General features: G+C 45.9%; 1 protein-coding gene across 2 annotated transcripts; it reads right to left on the bottom strand.

The window, feature by feature from the left end:
- Window positions 1-141: 141 nt before the first annotated feature.
- Window positions 142-14,132, bottom strand: pglyrp6 (peptidoglycan recognition protein 6). Of its 2 annotated transcripts, none has more exons than XM_043694967.2 (5): window positions 14,029-14,132; window positions 12,793-13,641; window positions 10,514-10,724; window positions 4,950-5,244; window positions 142-409 (listed from the first exon to the last, which is right to left on the bottom strand). In XM_043694967.2, the coding sequence occupies exons 1-5, from the start codon at window positions 14,102-14,104 to the stop codon at window positions 371-373; spliced, it is 1,470 nt and encodes a 489-aa protein (XP_043550902.2). In that variant the 5' UTR covers window positions 14,105-14,132; the 3' UTR covers window positions 142-370. The 2 variants fall into 2 exon arrangements, with proteins under 2 accessions (XP_043550902.2, XP_043550903.2); XM_043694968.2 differs by having other exon boundaries at window positions 12,793-13,635; window positions 14,029-14,114.
- Between the last annotated feature and the right edge of the window lie 7,460 nt (window positions 14,133-21,592).

Raw genomic sequence — 21,592 nt, 5'->3', positions numbered from 1 at the left:
TGTCTTTCGATATCCCCACAGCTCAATAACATTTCTGACACCATCAGTTTTCGCAACACAAGCCAATGAGTATGTTGAAAATAGCTCTTTCAAAAAGCTGACACAGGCAGAAAATCATTCAGCCAATCTTGCGTTGTATAATTCAATGTTAATTAATATGCAAATTTAATTTCATTGACGAATATTGTATACATGGGAATTCCAAATGTTAAGATCATAAACAGGTATTAAATAATTCATACTGAGTAAAGTGGGAGGACGACACACTAGAATTCACTCGTACAGCCATGATGATCCAAGTAACTCTTCTGTGTTTGTGAACTGGTTTCTCCATCTCCTCACGCTCTCTCTAAGCCTTGTTCTTCCGGGGTTACAACTCACCAGTGGTTCCATTGGCTTGTTCGACCTCCTGATGCAGGGAATACAGATCAAAGGGTTAGAATTCCGCCTTCCCGCTCCACCCACAAAATGGCACTCAGCTCAACCTCAGAGATTATCCCCTACTCCAACAGCATGGCCATTTGCCGAACCCGAGGCCTCTCCGGGTGTCAGGGAGTTCCACCTCAGTGGAGATGGCTCAGAATCTTTCTTCACGGGATCCTTCTGGCCAACAGATCGAAGAGAATTGTGAGTCAGGGCTGGATTATGGGGCTGGAGGTAAAAATCCAGTCCCTTTCCTTGCTTGACCCCTTATCTTCGCCACATAAGGACGTCTCTCCTGTAGCTTTCCTCTACCAGAATGTCTGTTGGGAAACGACTGGACAGTCCATTCACAGAGCGGTCAGAGTGAACGATCATCTGAAGGCTGAGACCTAGACACTACAGGAAAATTTTGGAATGATCTATAGATTTCACCTGCACTCCATCAATTTTGCTCCTAATTATTCTTGCGATGTGAATGTCACTGGCTAGACCAGCATTTATTGCCCATCCCTAATTGCCCAGAGGGTAATTAAGAGTAAACCTGGAGGATCTGGAGGTTAGAACATCAGTTTCCTTCTCTAAAGGACATTAGTGCATCAGTTGGGCTTTTCCTAACAATCAACAACCAGCTTATTTCCAGATTACGATTGATCTCAAGTTCTGCTGCGGTGGGGATTTGAACGATTACCTGGATCTGTGGATTAATAGTCTAGGGATAATACCAATAGGCCATGACCACCCCATAATGGTTATGGTTCAAAGCACCAATACCAGTGTCACGCCTTTCTGACCTTAATACAATTCGTGTTGGAGGGATATCAACCAATTCAGGTTGGGGATAGAAAGTTGCTTAAGGTACCAAGAAAAAAGGTCAATGTCTGAGTCACATGATACAAGCTTTGGGAGATGCTGAGGTATTTTGGACTCATCTTGAAAAGGAAGAGGAATAGTGAAGACTATGGAAGCATTGAACTGCGAAAGAAGTTTCATGTTCATTTTTCAAGGACTTGATTTTAGGATTGTGGAAAAACTTGATTTATTTCAAATTCTGTGGACCTATCAGGATTTTTTATTTCCAATGGACAATGAAAAGTTATAAATCTTTGTTTTTAACAAGTTATTTCTTGAGAACCACTTTGCGAAAACTAGTTGCTGGATTTGTCTGCTGGGGGTTACCCTGACTGGGTGTAATGGCCGCTCCCAGCCCTTCTCCCCAGGCTTACCTCCCTCCCATTTATCTCTCTACCCCCGAGGCTCCCAGCCTCATTCCTGATGAAGGGCTCCATCCCAAAACGTCGATTCTCCTGCTCCTCAGATGCTGCCTGACCTGCTGTGCTTTTTCCAGCACCACACTCTCGACTCTGATCTCCAGCATCTGCAGTCCTCACTGTCTCCGTAATGGCCATTCAGTTTGAACAAGGGTTTAGCAGTGGGGAAAGCTAGGCTGCCCAGCTCGTCTCGGAGGTAGTGAGGACCGCAGATGCTGAAGAGTCACAGTCAAAAGGTGTGATGCTGGAAAAGCACAGCAGGTCAGGAGCAAAAGGGCTGAGGTTTCAGATGTAAGTCCTAATGAATGGCTTATGCCCGAAATGTCGACTCTCCTGCCCAGCTCATCTCTCTGAGTTCAGAATCACCTTCGTTGTGAATCCTGATTGCTCCCTCAAAGAGACTTCTCGGTACCAAAACACCCAAACAAGCTGCATCGGTTAAGACCCCAAGGACAGCTGCCAAGTCTGATTGACCTATCTACATGTGCAAAATCCACGGCCAATTTAACATTCCACACTTTATCCTTTAGTTTCCTTCAAGAACCAACAATTATTGGGCAAACGTTTTCTCCCCAAAGTGAATCTCTGCAGACAGAAACCCATTTTTCCCTGTTTGCTGGTGTATCTGTTTGTGCATATGTTTTGGGTTATTCAGAGAAGTAAGCAATTATATCTGAATAATGCAAACTGAGCGTCTTAATCAATCCTCATCTTCATTAAGTTTTGTCTAACAATAAATCAAACATTTGTGTCTTTACTAAAGAAAACCAGTGATTGGAACTTTTTTACTCTCATAGAGAGAAAGGGCATGATTACCCACATCAGAAACTAAGTAAAACAATGAAATCGATGTTGTGACCCATGGTGTAGTGCAGCTAGACAGAGACAGTTCTCTAGGTAAAAACAGGGACTGCAGATGCTGGAAACCAGAGTCTAGATCAGAGTGGTGCTGGAAAAGCACAGCAGGTCAGGCAGCATCTGAGGGAGCAGGAACAGAGCTCTATTCCTGATGAAGGGTTTTTGCTCAAAACATCAATTTTCCTGCTCCTCAGACGCTGCCTGACCTGCTGTGCTTTTCCAGCACCACTCTGATCTAGACTCATATCATCCGTCGTCATTTCCGCCACTTCCAAACGGACCCCACCACCAGGGATATATTTCCCTCCCCCCGCTATCAGCGTTCCGAAAGGACCACTCCCTCCATGACTCCCTTGTCAGGTCCACAACCCCCCCCCACCAACCCAACCTCCACTCCCGGCACCTTCCCCTGCAACCGCAAGAAATGCAAAACTTGCGTCCACACCTCCCCCCTCACTTCCCTCCAAGGCCCAAGGGATACTTCCATATCCGCCACAAATTCACCTGCACCTCCACACACATCATTTACTGCATCCGCTGCACCCGATGTGGCCTCCTCTATATTGGGGAGACAGGCTGCCTACTTGCGGAACGTTTCAGAGAACACCTCTGGGACACCCGGACCAACCAACCGAACCACCCCGTGGCTCAACACTTCAACTCCCCCTCCCACTCCACCAAGGACATGCAGGTCCTTGGACTCCTCCATCGCCAGACCATAGCAACACGACGGCTGGAGGAAGAGCGCCTCATCTTCCGCCTAGGAACCCTCCAACCACAAGGGATGAACTCAGATTTCTCCAGTTTCCTCATTTCCCCTCCCTCCACCTTGTCTCAGTTCCAACCCTAGAACTTCCTTCCTAACCTGCAATCTTCTTCCTGACCTCTCCGCCCCCACCCCCACTCCGGCCTATCATCCTCACCTTAACCTCCTTCCACCTATCGCATTTCCAACGCCCCTCCCCCAAGTCCCTCCTCCCTACCTTTTATCTTAGCCTGCTTGGCACACTCTCCTCATTCCTGAAGAAGGGCTCATGCCCGAAATGTCGATTCTCCTGCTCCTTGGATGCTGCCTGACCTGCCGTGCTTTTCCAGCAACACATTTTCAGCAGGTAAGAGTGGCAGCCTCCTTCCCTAAAGGACACTAGCAAACCAGACGGATTTTTCCCCACCATCAGCAAACTCTTATTCCAAGATTATTATTGAATTCAATGTGGTAGGATTCAAACCCAGGTCCCTCGAACATCACCTGGGTCTCTGGATTGATAGTCCAGAGGGGCTTATGCCCGAAACGTCGATTCTCCTCTTCCCTGGATGCTGCCTGACCTGCTGCGCTTTTCCAGCAACACATTTTCAGCTCTGATCTCCAGCATCTGCAGACCTCACTTTCTTCTCTGGATTGATAGTCTAGGGGTAATACCATTAAGCCATTGCCTACAAATAATAATTATGATTTGAAGCCCCAATACCAATGTCATTTATTTTTTGACAACGATGAGTTAGTGTTGGAAGGATTTCAACCAATTCAGGATGGGGTAGAGGCCCATTTCAGACTGAGATAAGTCAATTCTGTCCCCACAAGGGTCACGCATCTTTGAAAGTCTTCATCGAAAGGTGGGAGAAGCAGGGTCTATGGTTTTTATTCAGGCAGAGGTAGGTACATTCTTGGTAAGTGTTGGGACAGAAGTGGATGGTTATCGGGAATAGGCAGCAATGGGCCAGTAATCAGATCATGGTGGGGGAGGGGGGGGGAGCCTGAGAGTTGGGGGAGGGGCTGAATGACCTACAGCTGTCCCGAATTTGGGTGCTCCTGAGTGGAATAGGTGATTTGACATGAGTAAATGGAGAAGGGTGATTAACCAGTATTAGATTAGATTAGATTACTTAGATTAGATTAGATTACTTACAGTGTGGAAACAGGCCCTTCGGCCCAACAAGTCCACACCGACCCGCCGAAGCACAACCCACCCATACCCCTACATTTACCCCTTTAACCTAACACTACGGGCAATTTAGCATGGCCAATTCACCTGACCCGCACATTTTTGGATTGTGGGAGGAAACCGGAGCACCCGGAGGAAACCCACGAGGAGAATGTGCAAACTCCACACAGTCGTCTGAGTCGGGAATTGAACCCGGGTCTCTGGCGCTGTGAGGCAGCAGTGCTAACCACTGTGCCACCGTGCCGCCTATTATGAAGAAGAGGATAAGAGGTTGGCAGTTGAGTATTTTGACCACATCGCCTCGTTTAAACAAACCCTGTGTAAAACAAATAAAGGCACAGAGGGGGTTCAAACAGGGATTGGACTGGGTGGGGGGGGGGTGGATCAGACCATCAACCTTGTATAAAACATGGTGTGACACCAATTCCCAAAGATTACCCGACAGAAACATCATTACCCTGAATGCCTCCCAGGTCTTGATTTCGTTGAAGAGCCTTTCCCCTGGGCACAGGGTTGGTCTGTGTTGCCGATGGCCCTGAACGGCGTAATCACTGACGATTCTGTTGTTAGCAACAGCGCACCTCATGAACGTTTCCTTGACTAGTTCCATTGCTGCCTGGTCTGGGAGCTCGGTGGTGTAGTTACCGATAAAACTGACTCCATACCCCCTTGAGTTCTGCCCTTTGGTGTGAGCTCCCTGCCAGAACCATCCACGTCCTTCATAGATGTATCCATCAGAACCTGCAACAAAGCTACAGAGATCATTCTGGTCATTAAAACAGAAAGGGTTCTGTTCCTTTGCACACATTAGCAGTGGTTCAGTCAATACATAAGGACTAGGAGTAGGAGTAAGCGAGTCAATCCCTCGCTTTCTGCTCTGAGACTGAGATCACACGTTCAAATCCCACTTCCAAAAGTTGAGCAGAAAATCCACGCCCACATGCTAAACAGAATACTCTTGGTATGCCATGCTAATGGAGTACTGTCTTTGAAACTGAGTTAAGATGTTTGAACATAGAAGATCCCACAATGTTCACTCTGAACAAGAAGAGGATTTCTCCCCACATTCCTGCTTGGAGAGAGCTCCTCTGTGACCATACCATGGGCTGTTACAGTGAGGGCTATGAGGTGTGATTCTCCTAACATCATGGTGCGCAGGGAGATGGGCAAATTTCCACTTTCCTCAAAGATATATTTCCCTCCCCACCCCTTTCCGCCTTCCGCAAAGACCATTTCCTCCGTGACTACCTGGTCAGGTCCACGCCCCCCTACAACCCACCCTCACATCCTGGCACCTTCCCCTGCCACCGCAGGAACTGTAAAACCTGCGCCCACACCTCCTCCCTCACCTCTATCCAAGGCCCTAAAGGAGCCTTCCACATCCATCAAAGTTTTACCTGCACATCCACCAATATCATTTATTGTATCCGTTGCTCCCGATGCGGTCTCCTCTACATTGGGGAGACTGGGCGCCTCCTAGCAGAGCGCTTTACAGAATATCTCCGGGACACCCGCACCAATCAACCACACCGCCCCGTGGCCCGACATTTCAACTCCCCCTCCCACTCTGCCAAGGACATGGAGGTCCTGGGCCTCCTTCACCGCCGCTCCCTCACCACCAGACACCTGGAGGAAGAACGCCTTATCTTCCGCCTCGGAACACTTCAACCCCAGGGCATCAATGTGGACTTCAACAGTTTCCTCATTTCCCCTTCCCCCACCTCACCCTAGTTCCAAACTTCCAGCTCAGCACTGTCCCCATGATTTGTCCTACCTGCCTATCTCCTTTTCCACCTATCCACTCCACCCTCCTCCCTGACCTATCACCTTCATCCCCTCCCCCACTGACCTATTGTACTCTATGTGACTTTCTCCCCAACCCCACCCCCCTCTAGCTTATCTCTCCACGCTTCAGGCTCTCTGCCTTTATTCCTGATGAAGGCCTTTTGCCTGAAACGTTGATTTTGCTGCTCCTTGGATGCTGCCTGAACTGCTGTGCTCTTCCAGCACCACTGATCGAGAAAATGGAGGAGCCTGACAGTGGGGAACAGAACCCAGTGCAATCACAATCGGCCAAATGGCCTTCTTTGTCTCCACAACAGCTCTGCAATCCCTAACTCTTTCTAAGACCTTGACTTACACAAAGATATCCTCATACTGAATATAGCTCTCTAGCACAGTGCTCTTCAAGTCTCCATTTCACGTTACTCTCTCCGCTCTGCTGATTTCTGCCAATGCCGGCATTAGATCATCACTTATACCACCACCATTAACATATCCGTATTCCCCTGCACTACACCCTTGGCCAGTAGCCATCCCTGACCCCCTTTTATCATGTCAATGCCTTACAATGAGTTTGAGTTCAGGATCAAGGAGAAGATGTAGCCAAAAAATTCTCTTCAAACTTAGACATTATAAATATACCAGACTCTGACTTATAGTTCTGTTAGGTATGGACGAGGTTGTGTTCTGTGTGTGTGCATGTCCATGCACTGTTGAGAAAAGTACATCTTGTTCTAGTAACTCCATCCACACTGCACTATTTATAAATAGTGAGTCACAGCTCCATGACATCATCACAAGGTCACTCCAGGGTCCTAATGCCCTTACATAACTGAACATTGACAGAAACAGATCATATTGTCATTATCACTTCATGCTTCTGAAAATAGGCTTCAAGTAGTCCTGAATGCTCAGGGTTTTTAATCTGGGGTTGTGATGACACACTTGCAATTCCTCTCCAGTGTGCTTCATGTTAATCACAAATTAATGCTTCAGTATGAACTTCCTTGCTTTAGTCAATCACTTCCTTTGTTAGTGGGAATGTGGAGTAATCAGATTAGCTATGAGCTGATGGAAGGACAGGGCAGGTCTGAGAGGTTCTGCTCCCACTCATAACCTGTACACAATTTTACAATTGCCCCCTGTGTAGAAAAGGAGGCCTCTCCGAGACACGACGCCAGGTTATAGCCCAACAGGTTTTTTTGAAACCGCAAGTTGTGTGATTTTTGACTTTGCCCACCCCAGTCCAACACTGCACATCACACCTTTTCAACATCCTTTTGCATAATGCAATCTGAATTTGAATAAGCACTTGTGTGGCAACCTATTTGCTCAGTTCCCCTCCAGTTCTTCCACCAATCATGTTATACCTGTAACCTAGCAACCCACTGTCCAGAGGACATATTCTCCTCCTACTTGGTGTCTCAAACCCCTTTAGAACCTTCTACTGTGCTGTCCCATGACCTTCTCTGCTCAAAGGAGAACAATCCCAGCTTTCCCGACATCAGAACTCCCTCATTCATTCCCTTGTCTAGTTCATAAGCAGCGCCATACCGGATTTGGAATGTTAACTCTGTTCCTCTCTTCACAAATGCTGCCAGACTTGCTGAATTTCTCCAGCGTTTTCTGTTTGTAATTACAGATTTCCAGCACCCATGCAATTTTGCCCTCATCGCCCTTTCATAATGTTGTCCCAGTAAACCACCTGTCCATCGTCTCTACCTGCCTATTAAAGGATGGTACCCAGAACACAACAGGTTTGCATGTTTTTCCATGTTATAAAAAGGATGCAAAGGGTCTTGTGGTTGTAATGGTAGCATCCCTGCCTCTGAGCCAGGAGACCTAGTTTCAGGGCTCACCTATTCCAGAGGTGTGTATTAACATGAGGATGTTGCTGTGAATGGAGAGTTTGAGTTATAGGGACAGGCTGGAACATTTTTCCTTTGGAGTGTAAAAGGTTGAGGAGGTTGGGGTTTATAAAATCATGAGGGGCACAGATAGGGTGAATGACCAGGGTCTTTTCCCTCGGTGGGGGGGGGAGCTCAAATTGAGAGGGCATATTTTTAAGGTGGGAGTGGAAGAATTAAAAAGTACAGAGTGGAAACTTCTTTGGCACATAACGTATCCCACATGTTGATTGAACTGCCAGAGGAAGTGTGGATGCAGGTACAGTTACAGCATTTAAAGACATCTGGATAAGTAGATGAACAGGAAAGGTTTGGAGGGATATGGGCCAGGAGGAGACAGGTGGGAACTAGTTTAGTTTGGGATTATGTTCGGTGTGGACTGGTTGGACCGAAGGGCCTGTTTCTGTGTTGTATGAATCCATCTCTGAACAGGTTGATCATAAAATATCGATTATTCCCCTCATGAGCTGTGATTGATTCTTTAAGCAATTTAAAAAGGATGTAGATTTACGAAAGAATCTACTGAAAAGAACAACCAATGAAGCCATTCAGTCTATCAAACCTGCTCTCCCATTTGATAAGATGGTAGCTGATCTGATTGTAACCTCAAATCTGCATTCCTGATTTATCTCTTACTGCCTCTTGCCTCTCTTGCTTATCATGAATACATCTACCTCAGCTGTAAAAGTATTCAAGGACTCCACTTCCATTACCTCTTCATGAAGAGAATTCCAAAGAATCAGCAGCCTCAGATAAAATTTCCCCCCATCTCCATCTTAAAATGGCAGCCCCTGACTTTTAGTGATTGCCAGGTGGACCTCAGAGAATATGTGTTCCCTGTTAACGTAGTTCAATCAGGGAGCCCTGGCTGATAGATATAAACAGGAATGTCAGAGGTTCTGTTCGCTCCGACAGCTGGCTCTGAGGCAGCTGGATCAGTGTCAAGGTGTGTAAAGTAAAGGGTCAATTGGTGATGGGATACCGGCCTTGGTGGAGTTAGTTCAGTGGCGACGAGAGTAGAGCACGTTCCTGAAGAAACTCACTCACAACAGTCGCCTTTGAGTTGGGATAAGCATTTCTGACATTGTGCTGTTATTTGGGAAGTTTGACTCATTCGATCCTGCTGTTGAAGTCCGGGCCCAGCGTGTGGAAATATTGTGATATTTTATTGTGGGGGAATGACATTGAGCAGATGAAAAGTAACAAGTAATTCTCACAGCGTGTGGACCTGCAGCTTTTCCAGTTATTAAGAGCCTAACTAGAAGCATGTCCCTGAGGCACCAGATACTAAAAGCTTTCTAGAGTTAATGGGTTTAATTACGGAATATAATGATCCAAAGCCTCCTCTAATTCTGAGATGCTATTGGTTTTACTTGGACATTTGTGAACTAGGGGAATCCGTACTGGAATTTTTGACTCGGTTAAGGCAGGCAGAGGCATGTGAGTTTGGTTTAACCCTTAATGAGGTCTGAGTGACCGTTTGGAATGTGGGAGTAATGATGTAACCCTGCCAAAGGGTCGACTAACTGAAGCCCAACTGGACTTCAAGCAGGCACCAGAACTGGCTTTATCATTGGAAAGTGCAGCAAGTGGAGTATATAAGTTGCAGTGTATTCCAATGGAAGTGGATACCCTCACCAGTCTAACTGAGCTGGGGGAACACCCATGAGTGAAAACAATTGCACATCCTCACTCAAGACATATCCTGAACTGAGGTCAGCCCACAGCAAGACACCAAAACAAAGCCAAGCCTCGGCCAAACAGTTAACATTTTCTTCAGAGTCGGGCTGGCAAGCCATTGTAGTTACTGCCGGTATGCGGACTCAAACTGGCAAAGGGGTCCCAGTGGACCCAAACAGAGCGAGAGATCTCACAGACCGATATCCAGGAGAGTACTCCATGGAATAATTTCAATGATGGGAGTTGTTTTGGTGGGGGTGGGAATTCTAGCCATGGGACCATCAGCTCCTGCTGCCCCTGCTCACAATGGGCAATGGACAATGTCCAGCTTCCATCTCATGGCCTCTTCATTCCAGCCTGTCCTCCACTCCAAACTCCCTACCGCCCTCTTAGACCAACCAGATACCGGGAGTATCACTTCTTTACAAAATGGAACTCAGGTTTTGAAAGATGAACTGGGTTAGAAGCTTGATCGATAACTGGGTGTGTTTGAGTCCCAGCCGGACAAACAGATGATGGAGAAAACTCCAGAGGGCTACACTGATGGGGTAAAGTGAGGAGGCAGTGCGAGGATGGGCAGGGACGAGTTGGGCCGAATGGCCTGTCGCTCTGGTCTGCACGCGGGAGAGCTCACGGAGTTGGGTTCCTTTACTTGTAGCCGATGTCGTCCCATTGACGAACATCCTGGTGGAAGCGTTGCATGCTCCTCATGTTCGCTGCACAATGGCGGAAGGTGGTGCAGGGCTGGCTGGGCACGTAGGTGTGGTGGATATAGACAAAGTGCAGGGGAAGCGCAAGCATCACCGGAGACCCTTTGTACGGTCTGGCAGCCCACAGGCACCGAGGAATAATGGCGGGACATTCTGCAACAATAACAAAATAAAGCTGCAGTTACCAATAACTCAGTGAGAAACAGAAACAGAAAGGATAGTGAAGAAGGCGTTTAGTATGCTTTCCTTTATCTGTTAGTGCATTGAGTACAGGAGTTGGGAGGTCATGTTGCGGCTGTACAGGACATTGGTTCAGTCACTTTTGGAATATTCTGTGCAATTCTGGTCTCCTTCCTATTGGAAGGATGTTGTGAAACTTGAAAGTGTTCAGAAAAGATTTACAAGGATCTTCCAGGGTTGGAGGGAGAGGCTGACCAGGCTGGGCCTGTTTTCCCTGGAGCGTCGGAGGCTGAGGGGTGACCTTATAGAGGTTTATAACATCATGAGGGGCACGGATAGGGTAAATAGACATGGATAAGGTGAATAGATAAGGTATTTTCCTTGGGTCGGAGAGTCCAGAACTTGAGGGCATAGGTTTAGGATGAGAGGGGGAAAGGTTTAAACGGGACCTAGGGGGCAACTTTTTCACACAGAGGGTAGTGTGTGTATGGAATGAGCTGCCAGAGGAAGTGATAGAGGCTGGTACAATTACCACATTGAAAAGGCATCTGGATGGGTACAGGAATAGGAAAGGTTTAAAGGGATATGGGCCAAGTGCTGGCAAATGGGACTATTTAATTTAGAATATCTGGTCGGCATGGATGAGTTGACCAAAGGGTCTGTTTCTGTGCTGTACATCTCTCTGACTCAATGATAAAGGGCACCATTTCCTCTTTCAAAAGTCCAAAAGTCTCTGGCTATATTGTTCACTCCCACAACCTGTTCAGCTACCTGGGAGCCAATCACGTAGTTGTTGGTAGGTAGAAAGGCTCCATTTTATTAGCAACTGGTCACTACTCCACAGACTAGTTGTCAGTCGAATCTTAATCCCTGGTTCCAGTTCACCCACAGAAATCTTCCCCCATTGGTTAATCAAGCAACAGTGTGAACATCACATATGATAAGTGCTGGTAGTTTGCTTTCAAAATGTAGAGCAATTGTTTCTGCCATTCTCAATTTTTAAAACAATCATAGATTCATAGAATCATTGAGCAGTTCAGCACAGAAGCGGACCCCAACTCGTCCATGCCGACCAGATATCCTAACCTAATCTAGTCCCATTTGCCAACACCCGGCCCATATCCCTCCAAACCCTTCCTATTCATATACCCATCCAGATGCCTTTTAAATGTTGCAATTGTACCAGCCTCCACCATTTCCTCAGGCAGCTCATCCCATACACGTACCACCCTCTGTGTGAAAAAGTTGCCCCTTCGGTCCCTTGTATATCTTTCCCCTCTCACCCTAAACCTATGCCCTTGAGTTCTGGACTCCCTGACGCAAGGAAAATACCTTACGCATTCACCCTATCCATGCCCTTCATGATTTTATAAATTACACTGTTTAACTTCGTCCTGTCAGTGGGAAGATGGGATTGGGAAGTCTCTACCTAGCAGGATAGTACCCTTTCCTTGCCAGTGACTGGGCAATGAAGCCATTTGAGCAGATGTAAACAATACAGCTGTCACATTGGCATTACAGGGGTAGCTTATTCAGCTGAAGTGACCCTGGGTGCTGAAGGGAGATAATGATACCATTCCTTAATTGTCACAAACAAAGTATCAGTGTAACGTTTAGAAGAAAAATTATATGTGAATGAATTGTTCACATTTACATTGAAATGCTTTATAAAAATCTGTTCATGGTGAGCTCAGTTGGCTGGATGGGCTGCTTTCCAATGCAGAATGTCACCAACAGCATGGGTTCAATCCCTATCACTGGCTGAGGTTACCATGAAAAACTCTCCTTCCCAACATCTCCTCTCGCCTGAGGTGTGGTAACTCTCAGGTTAAACTACTTCAAGTGTCTCTCTCTAATGAGGGAACAGCCTATGGTCTGGTCAGACTATGGTACCTTTATCTAATTAGAATAAATATTCCGTCATTGACAGTGTCCCTAAGAAATCTGCAACAAAACAGAGGGTGTTTTGGACATAACTTGCCTGCCATAGTTTAGGTGTGTTTTTGATAGGAGCACCAGTCAGTTCAAACAGTGTACTTACCAAGATAGTGATGATGAAACTGTTTAACTCCTTGCTCAGAAATTCTTCTAAGGATGCTGTCATTGAGGTGTTGGAGAATTGAATCATTCCTGATGTAGTCATATAGATAAACTGCACTTATAACCTGATTGGTAAAAGAATTGAGGTCAACCTTTGACTGAAAGTTCTTTCGCCGTGCATTGGCCTTGAGGCCTATCTGCCCCTGGGTCTCGCCATAGTAATCCCTCAGCACAGCACTGAGCTTGGGCAATGGTGGGCCTTGGAACTGAGTTAGAAGGTGTCCCAGGATGAAGCCATCCATGCCTCCATTCATCACAGCATCTGTGGCGAGAGACAAGGGACCCAGCCCAGTGAAAACCTGAGGAGAAATCACATTGTCCCAGCAGCCATTGGGTCCCAGTAACACCTGGCTGCTGTTTGAGTGATGGGCCACGATTGCTAAGCCGAGATCTTTGGCTAACGTCAGAGCGTAAAGATTATCAATCGGGGCGTCCCCAGCTACGTCCGGCCAAGAGCAGTCCTTCTTCCTTCTCAGTCCAGCTTCTATCCCCGCCATCAGGTTGGCCAAAGCGATGGTGGTCCCGTCCGGAGTGAGGACCACACCGCGCTCAGCTGGAGGGCTGGCTCTGTGGTTCATGACGTCTCTCATAAAAGACAGCTGGTCTTCGGAGAGAGGTGGCAGAGAAGCGGGAGGGGCTGAGCCATCACCGAGAAGAAGATGGCGGTAATCCTGGTCAGAGGTCCGCAGTCCCCCTAGGCCAGTGGCCACATCGAGAATAGTCAACGCTGGGTCGAGGCCTTCCAACTCCTCGATGATGCTTAAGACATTATCGAGGTGATAGTCTGGTGCTGGAAGGAAAGATCAAACAATGAGAGAGTTAGAGAAAGTAACAGAATAACAAGCAATGGTTTGACATTAAAAGTATAACTCAACACGCTCCTGTAGTGTTGCAAGTGTCATGAACAACATTGTCACCGGCGCTAACAGGGTAATGACTCCCTGAGTTAAGCACTGTCCCTCAATGGAATGTTAACACAGCCACCCAGCACAGGGCGAAGATCACCTTAAACCCATGGGCTCCGGCTCCGGCTCCAGCTCCGGCTCCGGCCTTGTGTTTGAATCCGTCCGGCTCCCTCCCTCCCTGGAGCACTGCCACTTGCTGTTCATCCACAGAGCAGTCCGTCTCAAAGCCCACAGGAAAAGCTTTCAGAACCGCAGCAGGGCACGGTACTCACCTCTGACAGAGCCGAGGACAGGGTAAAGCCACCAGAGGAGCAGGGAGCAGCACTGAATCTGTACGTGGACTGACATGGCTCCGACTCCTGAGACAGGCAGTAACCTCTCCTCCCCCTTTATCAGCTGTTTGACCTGAAATCCTGTGGATCATTGACTTGAACTTTACTTCTCATCTACAAATTTTTACTTCATCAGATTGCGATACAATTGTATCCAATGACGTCTCTTCAAAATGCTAAAGCACTTCAGACAACATTTTAAGGCTGGTTGATGTTTATTTGGACCCATTAGCAGGGTTTTCAACAGGCCCAATGTCTACTATAAGTACTGAACTGAAACCATAAGACAGTAAGATATAGGAGCAGAATTAGCCCATTTGGCCCATCAGGTCTATTCTGCCTTCCCATCATGGCTGAGATGTTTCTCAACCCCCGTTCTCCCGCTTTCTTCCCATAACCTTTGACCCCCTTACTATCTCAGTCTTAAATATCCTCAATGACTTGACCTCCACAGCCCTGTGCAGCAATGAGTTCCACACAGTTACCACCCTCTGGCTGAAGAAATTCCCCCTCACCTCAGTTCTAAAGGGTCGCCCCTTCACCCTGAGGCTGTGCCCAGGGGTCCTAGTCTCTCCTGCTGGTAGAAACATCTTCTCCACATCCACTCTATCCAGCGAGTACAGACCCAGACACCTCAATCACTCCTCATATGACAAGCCCTTAATTCCCATGATCATTCTTGCAAACCTCCTCTGGATCCTCTCCAACGCCAACACATCTTCCCATAGGTATTCCAAATATTCCAAATGCAATTTGATCAGAGTCTTATACAGCATCAGCTCTTGTATTCTAGGCTTCTTGATATGAATGCTAACATTGCATTTGCCTTCCTAACTGCCAAGTGAACTTGCACGTTAACCTGAGGAGAGTCCTGAACAAGGACTCGCAAGTCCCTTTGTGCTTCAGATTTCTGAAGCCTTTCCCTCTTCAGAAACTGTTCAAAATCATTATACGTAGGCCACACAAAGCCATAAAATTGTCCTCAAAGATTTCATTCCACTCCCATGACCACTTCTGTCTAGAAGGACGAGGGCAGCAGATACATAGGAACACCACCATCTGCAAGCTCCCCTCCAAGCCACTCACCACCCTGACTTGGAAGTGAGTCGTTGTTCCTTCAGTGTTGCTGGGTCCAAATCCCTGAAACTACATTCCTGACAATATCGTGGGTGTATCTCCCCGCCCCAAAGACTGGAGAGGTTCAAGAAGGCAGCTCACCACTGTCTGCTCCTGAGCAACTAGGGGCGGGTGATAAATATTGGCCCAGCCAGCGATGCTGGCATCCCACAAATGAACCAAAAACACCAATCCAAGTGGAGGATGTGTGTGACCTCACCGTCGTTGCTTCAGGCAACCTGAAGCAGCCAATTACAAGCCTCTAAATAAGACCACACCCAAGGACTAATCACCCCTTGATGGGCACGTTGGAAAATCAGAGACTGGAGTAGACCATTCAGCCCATCGAATCTGTGCCAACACTCGATAACATCAAAGCTCATCCTATTGTGGCATTGAATCTGTTTACCTGTCAGCTCTCCATTACTCTAGTAGATCAAATCTTGGACCTAAATCAGCCTCGAATATATTCAATAAGCCTAATGAGGGAAGAAATTCCTCTTCACTTCCATTTTATACAGGAGATCATTTCTCCTGAAGTGATGTTGCCTTGTTCTAGATTTCTCCACAAGGGGAACATCCTTTCAGCACCCACCCTCTCAAGCCCTCTCAGAAATAACAATGTTCTAATAAAATGCTTTTAAGCTCTTGACGAGTGATAACGCAAGCTGCTCAGCCTTTCTCTCTTCCCGCGAATCAGCCTAGCGACCCTTCTCGGTATTAAGTAAACCCACTAACGTTCCCTTTAACTTTCCCAGCCTCTGAGGTCAGTGTTCAGCAATAGTTTCCAGAATTGGAAGATAAGCCTGACCCTCTGTGCAGGGATCTTCTGAGCGGTTGCGTTGTTTTGCGGGAACATTATCATCCACCCTTCAATTAAAGTGGCCAAATCTGTAACGAGGCATGATCTCACCAATATTCTGTAATTATTCAAATAGTCAAAGCTTTGCTTTTTTTTTGGTTCACTCATGGGATGTGGGCATCACTGGCTGGGTCAACATTTAATGTCCATTTATTACCTTCAGATCCCTCTCCCCCTTCTCATCATTAACTTCCTTCAACCCTCCAAGATCATTCCTTTTTTCCAATTCTGTTCTCCTCAACTCCCTCAGATTTCTTGGCAGCTGGGTCAAAAGCTGATGAGGCCCTAAGCTCCACAATTCTCTCCCCTTGAACCTCTCTGCTTTTCGTTTGCCTCCCTTAAGATATTCCTTAAAACCCAACCTCTTTGGTCAAAGCTTTTAGAACATAGAACATAGAACATTACAATGGCATACAGATCCTTCAGCCCTCGATGTTGCGTCAACCTGTGAAACCAATCTACCCTACATTATTCCATTATCATCCATGTGTTTATCCAATGACCATTTAAATGTGCTTAAAGTTGGTGAGTCTACTACTGTTGCAGGCAGTGTATTCTCTGAGTAAAGAAACTACCTCTGACATCTGTCCTATATCTATCACCCTTCAATTTAAAGCTGTGTCCCCTCATACTAGCCATTACCATCCGAGGAAAAAGGCTCTCACTGTCCACCCTATCTAACCCTCTGATCATCTTGTATGTCTCTATTAAGTCACTACTTAATTTTCTCTCTTAAAAAAATGCCTCAAATCACTCAGCATTTCCTCATAAGACCTTCCCTCCATACCAGGCAACATCCTGGTAAATCTCCTCTGAACCCTTTCCAATGCTTCCACATCCTTCCTATAATGCGGTGACCAGAACTGTACACAATACTCCAAGTGCGACCGCACCAGAGTTTTGTACAGCTGCAACATGATCTCATGGCTCTGAAACTTAATCCCTCTACCAATAAAAACTAACACACTGTATACCTTCTTAACAACCCTATCAACCTGGGTAACAACTTTCAGGGATCTATGTACCTGGACACTGAGATCTCTCTGCTCCTCCACACTACCAAGAATCTTACCATTAGCCCAGTATTATGTATTCCTGCTATTCCTTCCAAAGTGAATCACCTCACACTTTTCCACATTAAACTTCACTTGACACCTCTCAGCCCAGCTCTGCAGCTTATCTATGTCCCTCTGTAACCTGCAACATCCTTCAACACTACTGACAACTCTACTGACCTTAGTGTCATCCTCAAATTTACTAACCCATCCTTCTATGCCCTCATCCAGGTCATTTATAAAAATGAAAAACAGCAGTGACGCCAAAACAGATCCTTGCGGTACATCACTAGTAACTGAACTCCAGGATGAACATTTCCCATCAACCACCATCCTCTGTCTTCTTTCAACGAGCCAAGTTCTGATCCAAACCGTTAAATCATCCTCAATTCCATGCTTCCATATTTTCTGCAATAGCCTACTGTGGGGAACCTTATCAAACGCCTTATTGAAATCCACATACACCACATCAACCACTTTACCCTCATCCACCTGTTTGGTCACCTTCTCAAATAACTCAATAAGGTTTGTGAGACTCAATAAGGTTTGTGAGGCACAATCCACCCTTTACAAAACCGTGTTGACTATCCCTAATCAAATTATTCCTTTCCAGATGATTATAAATTCTCGCTCTTATAATCATTTCCAACACTGTTCCCACAACCGAAGTAAAGCTCACTGGTCTATAATTACCAGGGTGTCTCTATTCCCCTTTTTGATCAAGGGGACAACATTTGCTATCCTCCAGTCTTCTGGCACTATTCCTGTAGACAATGACAACATAAAGATCAAAGCCAAACGCTCTGCAATCTCCTCCCTTGCTTCCCAGAGAATCCTAGGATAAATCCCATCTGGCCCAGGAGATTTTACCTATTTTCACACTTTCCAGAATTGCGAACACCTCCTCTTTATAAAACTCAATCCCGTCTAATAGCCTAGTAGCCTGTATCTCAGTATTCTCCTCAACAACATTATCTTTCTCCTGTGTGAATACTGATGAAAAATATTCATTTAGCGCCTCTCTTCTCTTTTCGGACTCCATGCAAAACTTCCCACTAATGTCCTTGATTGGCCCTAATCTTACTCTAGTCATTCTTTTATTTCTGACGTAACGATAGAAAGCTTTAGGGTTTTCTGTGATCCTACCTGCCAAAGACTTATCATATTCCCTCCTAGCTCTTCTTAGTTCCCTCTTTAGGTCCTTCCTGACTAACTTGTAACTGTCAAGTGCTCTAACTGAATGTAACAAAAGAAGCTGAAAATGACAGTGAAATGCTGGATGAGCAAGAGGATTAACAGCTTGTGTTCTGAACTCAGTTTCAAAAAGTTACTGAAAACCTTGTAGAACTGAGAAATGTAGGGATTGCTATACAGCACAACCCCATGGCCATAACAAGGAGCTGCATCACTGCAAACCAATTGAATCACAACTAGCATAATCTGCATTTATGTAGCACTCTCAGTCTGTTAAAGGGCACCAGGAGCCTTCATCTTTACATTAGCCTCCTTCTTCCTCTTGACAAGAAATTCAACTTCATTAGTAAACCATGGTTCATTTGCTTGACCACTTCCTCCCTGCCTGATAGGTACATACTTATCAAGGTCACGCAGTAGCTGTTCCTTGAACAAGTTCCACATTTCAATTATGCCAAACCTCTGCAGTTTCATTCCCTCTCCTATACATCCTAAATTTTGCCAAATCCCAACATAATTGCCATTCCACCAGCTATAATTCTTGCCCTGCGGTATATACCTATGCCTTTCCATCACTAAAGCAAATGTAACCGAATTGTGGTCATTATCACCAAAGTGTTCACCTACCTTCAAATCCAAAACCTGGCCTGGTTCATTAGCCAGTACCAAATCCAATGTGGCCTTGCGTCTTGTTGACCTATCTACATACTGTGTCAGGAAACCTTCCTGCACACATTGAACAAAAACTGACCCATCTAAAGTACACCCAAACATCTCCCTCAGTGGGAAACTTTGCATGATAACATGCTGTTGGCCTCCTCTATATTGGGGAGACAGGCCGCCTACTTGCAGAACGTTTCAGAGAACACCTCTGGGACACCCGGACCAACCAACCCAACCACCCCGTGGCTCAACACTTCGACTCCCCCTCCCACTCCACCAAGGACATGCAGGTCCTTGGACTCCTCCATCGCCAGACCATGGCAACACGACGGTTGGAGGAAGAGCGGCTCATCTTCTGCCTGGGAACCCTCCAACCACAAGGGATGAACTCAGATTTCTCCAATTTCCTCATTTCCCCTCCCCCCACCTTGTCTCAGTCAAATCCCTCGAACTCAGCACCGCCTTCTTAATCTGCAATCTTCTTCCTGACCTCTCCGCCCCACCCCACTCTGGCCTATCACCCTCACCTTGACCTCCCTCCACCTATCGCATTTCCAAAGCCCCTCCCCCAAGTCCCTCCTCCCTACCTTTTATCTTAGCCTGCTGGACACACTTTCCTCATTCCTGAAGAAGGGCTTATGCCCGAAACATCGATTCTCCTGTTCCTTAGATACTGCCTGACCTGCTGCGCTTTTCCAGCAACACATTTTCAGCTCTGATTTCCAGCATCTGCAGCCCTCACTTTCTCCTCAAGGAACAGCTACTGTCAGGCAGGGAGGAGGTGGTTGAGCGAGTGAACCATGGTTTACTAACAAAGTTGAATCTCTTATGAAGACGATGAAGGAGGCTAATATAAAGATGAGGGCTCCTGGGGGCCATGAACAGACTGAGGGTGCTACCTAAATGCAGGTTATGCTGGTTGTAATTCAATTGATTTGTGAGGATGCAGCTCCTTGTTATGGCCATGGGGTTGTGCTGTAGAGCAATGCCAACATTTCTCAGTCCCACAAAGTTTCCGTAACTTTTTGAAACTGAGTTCTGAACACAATCCTGTTGTTCATCCAGCATTTCACGGTTATTTTCAGCTTCATTGGTTACATATTCTAGATTCAGTATTTTGCTTTTTTACTTTATTTGCTGCTCTCACTCTGCTTTTCGGCAGCATTCGAATCAGTGGAGAAACAGGTCCAAGCAGTTTCTGACTCTGTGCATCTCAGTTACAGCATCTCACCAAACCTCGCCTTAAAAGAGAAAATCTCTAAACCAAAGTCAGTGAAATAAAGACTTGGAAGCAATCGTGCCTCAAATGTTTTGACATTTATTGGTGGCTTAACTGACTAAGGAGAAAAAAAGTTTCCCAATCGAAATATTTCAGTCTCGTTGTTTGAATGCTCATCAGTCACTCTGGAAGAAGTGCAGGGAATGGTAATGAAGACCATAAGCTGTAGGAGCAAAGGTAGGCCATTCAGTCCATCAAGCCTGCTCCACCATTCAGTGAGATCATCTCAGAATAAGGGACCACACAGTCAGGACAGAGATGGGTTAGATTGGGTTGGGATATCTGGTCGGTATGGAAGGGTTGGACTGAAGGGTCTGTTTCTGTGCTGTACATCTCTATGACTCTATGAGAAGGTATTTCCTCTCAGAGGGTTGTAAATCTGTGGACATTTTTACCACGGATGATTGTCGAGGCTGGGTCATTCAGTATATTCATGGTTGTGATCGACAGATATTTTTTAATCAGGAAGGGAATCAAGAGTTATGACGGAAAAGGCAGGAAATTCTTTCTAATTTCAAAAATATACTTTATTCATAAAAATATCTTTATGTAGATACATAGTCACCAAAGCAGTTCAGTTCTGTACAGAAGCATAGGATGAAACAAACAAACATTGTCAGTTCTGAGGTAGGGTCCATAAGACATAGGAGCAGAAATGAGGCCATTCAATCATGGCTGATACGTTTCTCAACCCTATTCTCCTGCTTTCTCCCTGTAACTCTTGATTCATTTGATATTCAAGAACATATCTATCTCAGTCTTAAACATACTCAATGACCTGGCCTCCACAGCCTTTTGTGGTGATGATTTCGATAAATTCACCACTCTCTGGCTGAAGACACTTCTCCTTATCTCCATTCTAAAAGGTGTTCCATTTATTCTGAGGCTGTCATGGAACCTGAAACACTAACTTTGATTTCTCTTCACAAATGCTGCCAGACCTGCACAGTTTTTCCAGCGACTTCTGATTTTTCTTTCAAACAAACGTTGGAGTTTGACTGTATCCAGCAAGCAAACCAAAGGACATTCTTAAGTGTACAAGATTATATTTATATATATTTGAGGCACCAGGAGGGTCCAATGCATTAAAGCCCCACCAATTTATCTTTGGCCACTTTCCTTATGTGGGTGGCTTGCTATCAACTCTTGCTCAATAGCATTTTGCTAAAGCATCTTACGACTTTAAAGTTGTTACATAAATACAAAAAAAAGTAATTTTATTTTATATCCCAGGAGCGTAGACGTGTGTTTAAATTGATTAAATAATATCAGTTGTACCCTATGGAGTTCCCGATTGCAGTGGGACTGAAACACACACCTAAATGAATTGCAGGT

This window comes from Chiloscyllium plagiosum, unplaced genomic scaffold (genome assembly GCF_037043375.1).
Source record: "Chiloscyllium plagiosum isolate Xiang-an unplaced genomic scaffold, Cpla_swu_hap1 HiC_scaffold_45, whole genome shotgun sequence".
NCBI classification, from domain to species: Eukaryota; Metazoa; Chordata; class Chondrichthyes; order Orectolobiformes; family Hemiscylliidae; genus Chiloscyllium; species Chiloscyllium plagiosum.
This window is presented reverse-complemented; position numbering and strand designations above follow the sequence as displayed.

Coding starts and splice junctions, on each gene's coding strand:
- pglyrp6 (XM_043694967.2), bottom strand. CDS start 14,104: ATGTCAGTCCACGTACAGATTCAGTGCTGCTCCCTGCTCCTCTGGTGG. Junction 13,642..14,028: donor TGTCCTCGGCTCTGTCAGAG/GTGAGTACCGTG, acceptor CTTTCCTTCCAG/CACCAGACTATCACCTCGAT. Junction 10,725..12,792: donor GTTTCATCATCACTATCTTG/GTAAGTACACTG, acceptor TTATTGTTGCAG/AATGTCCCGCCATTATTCCT.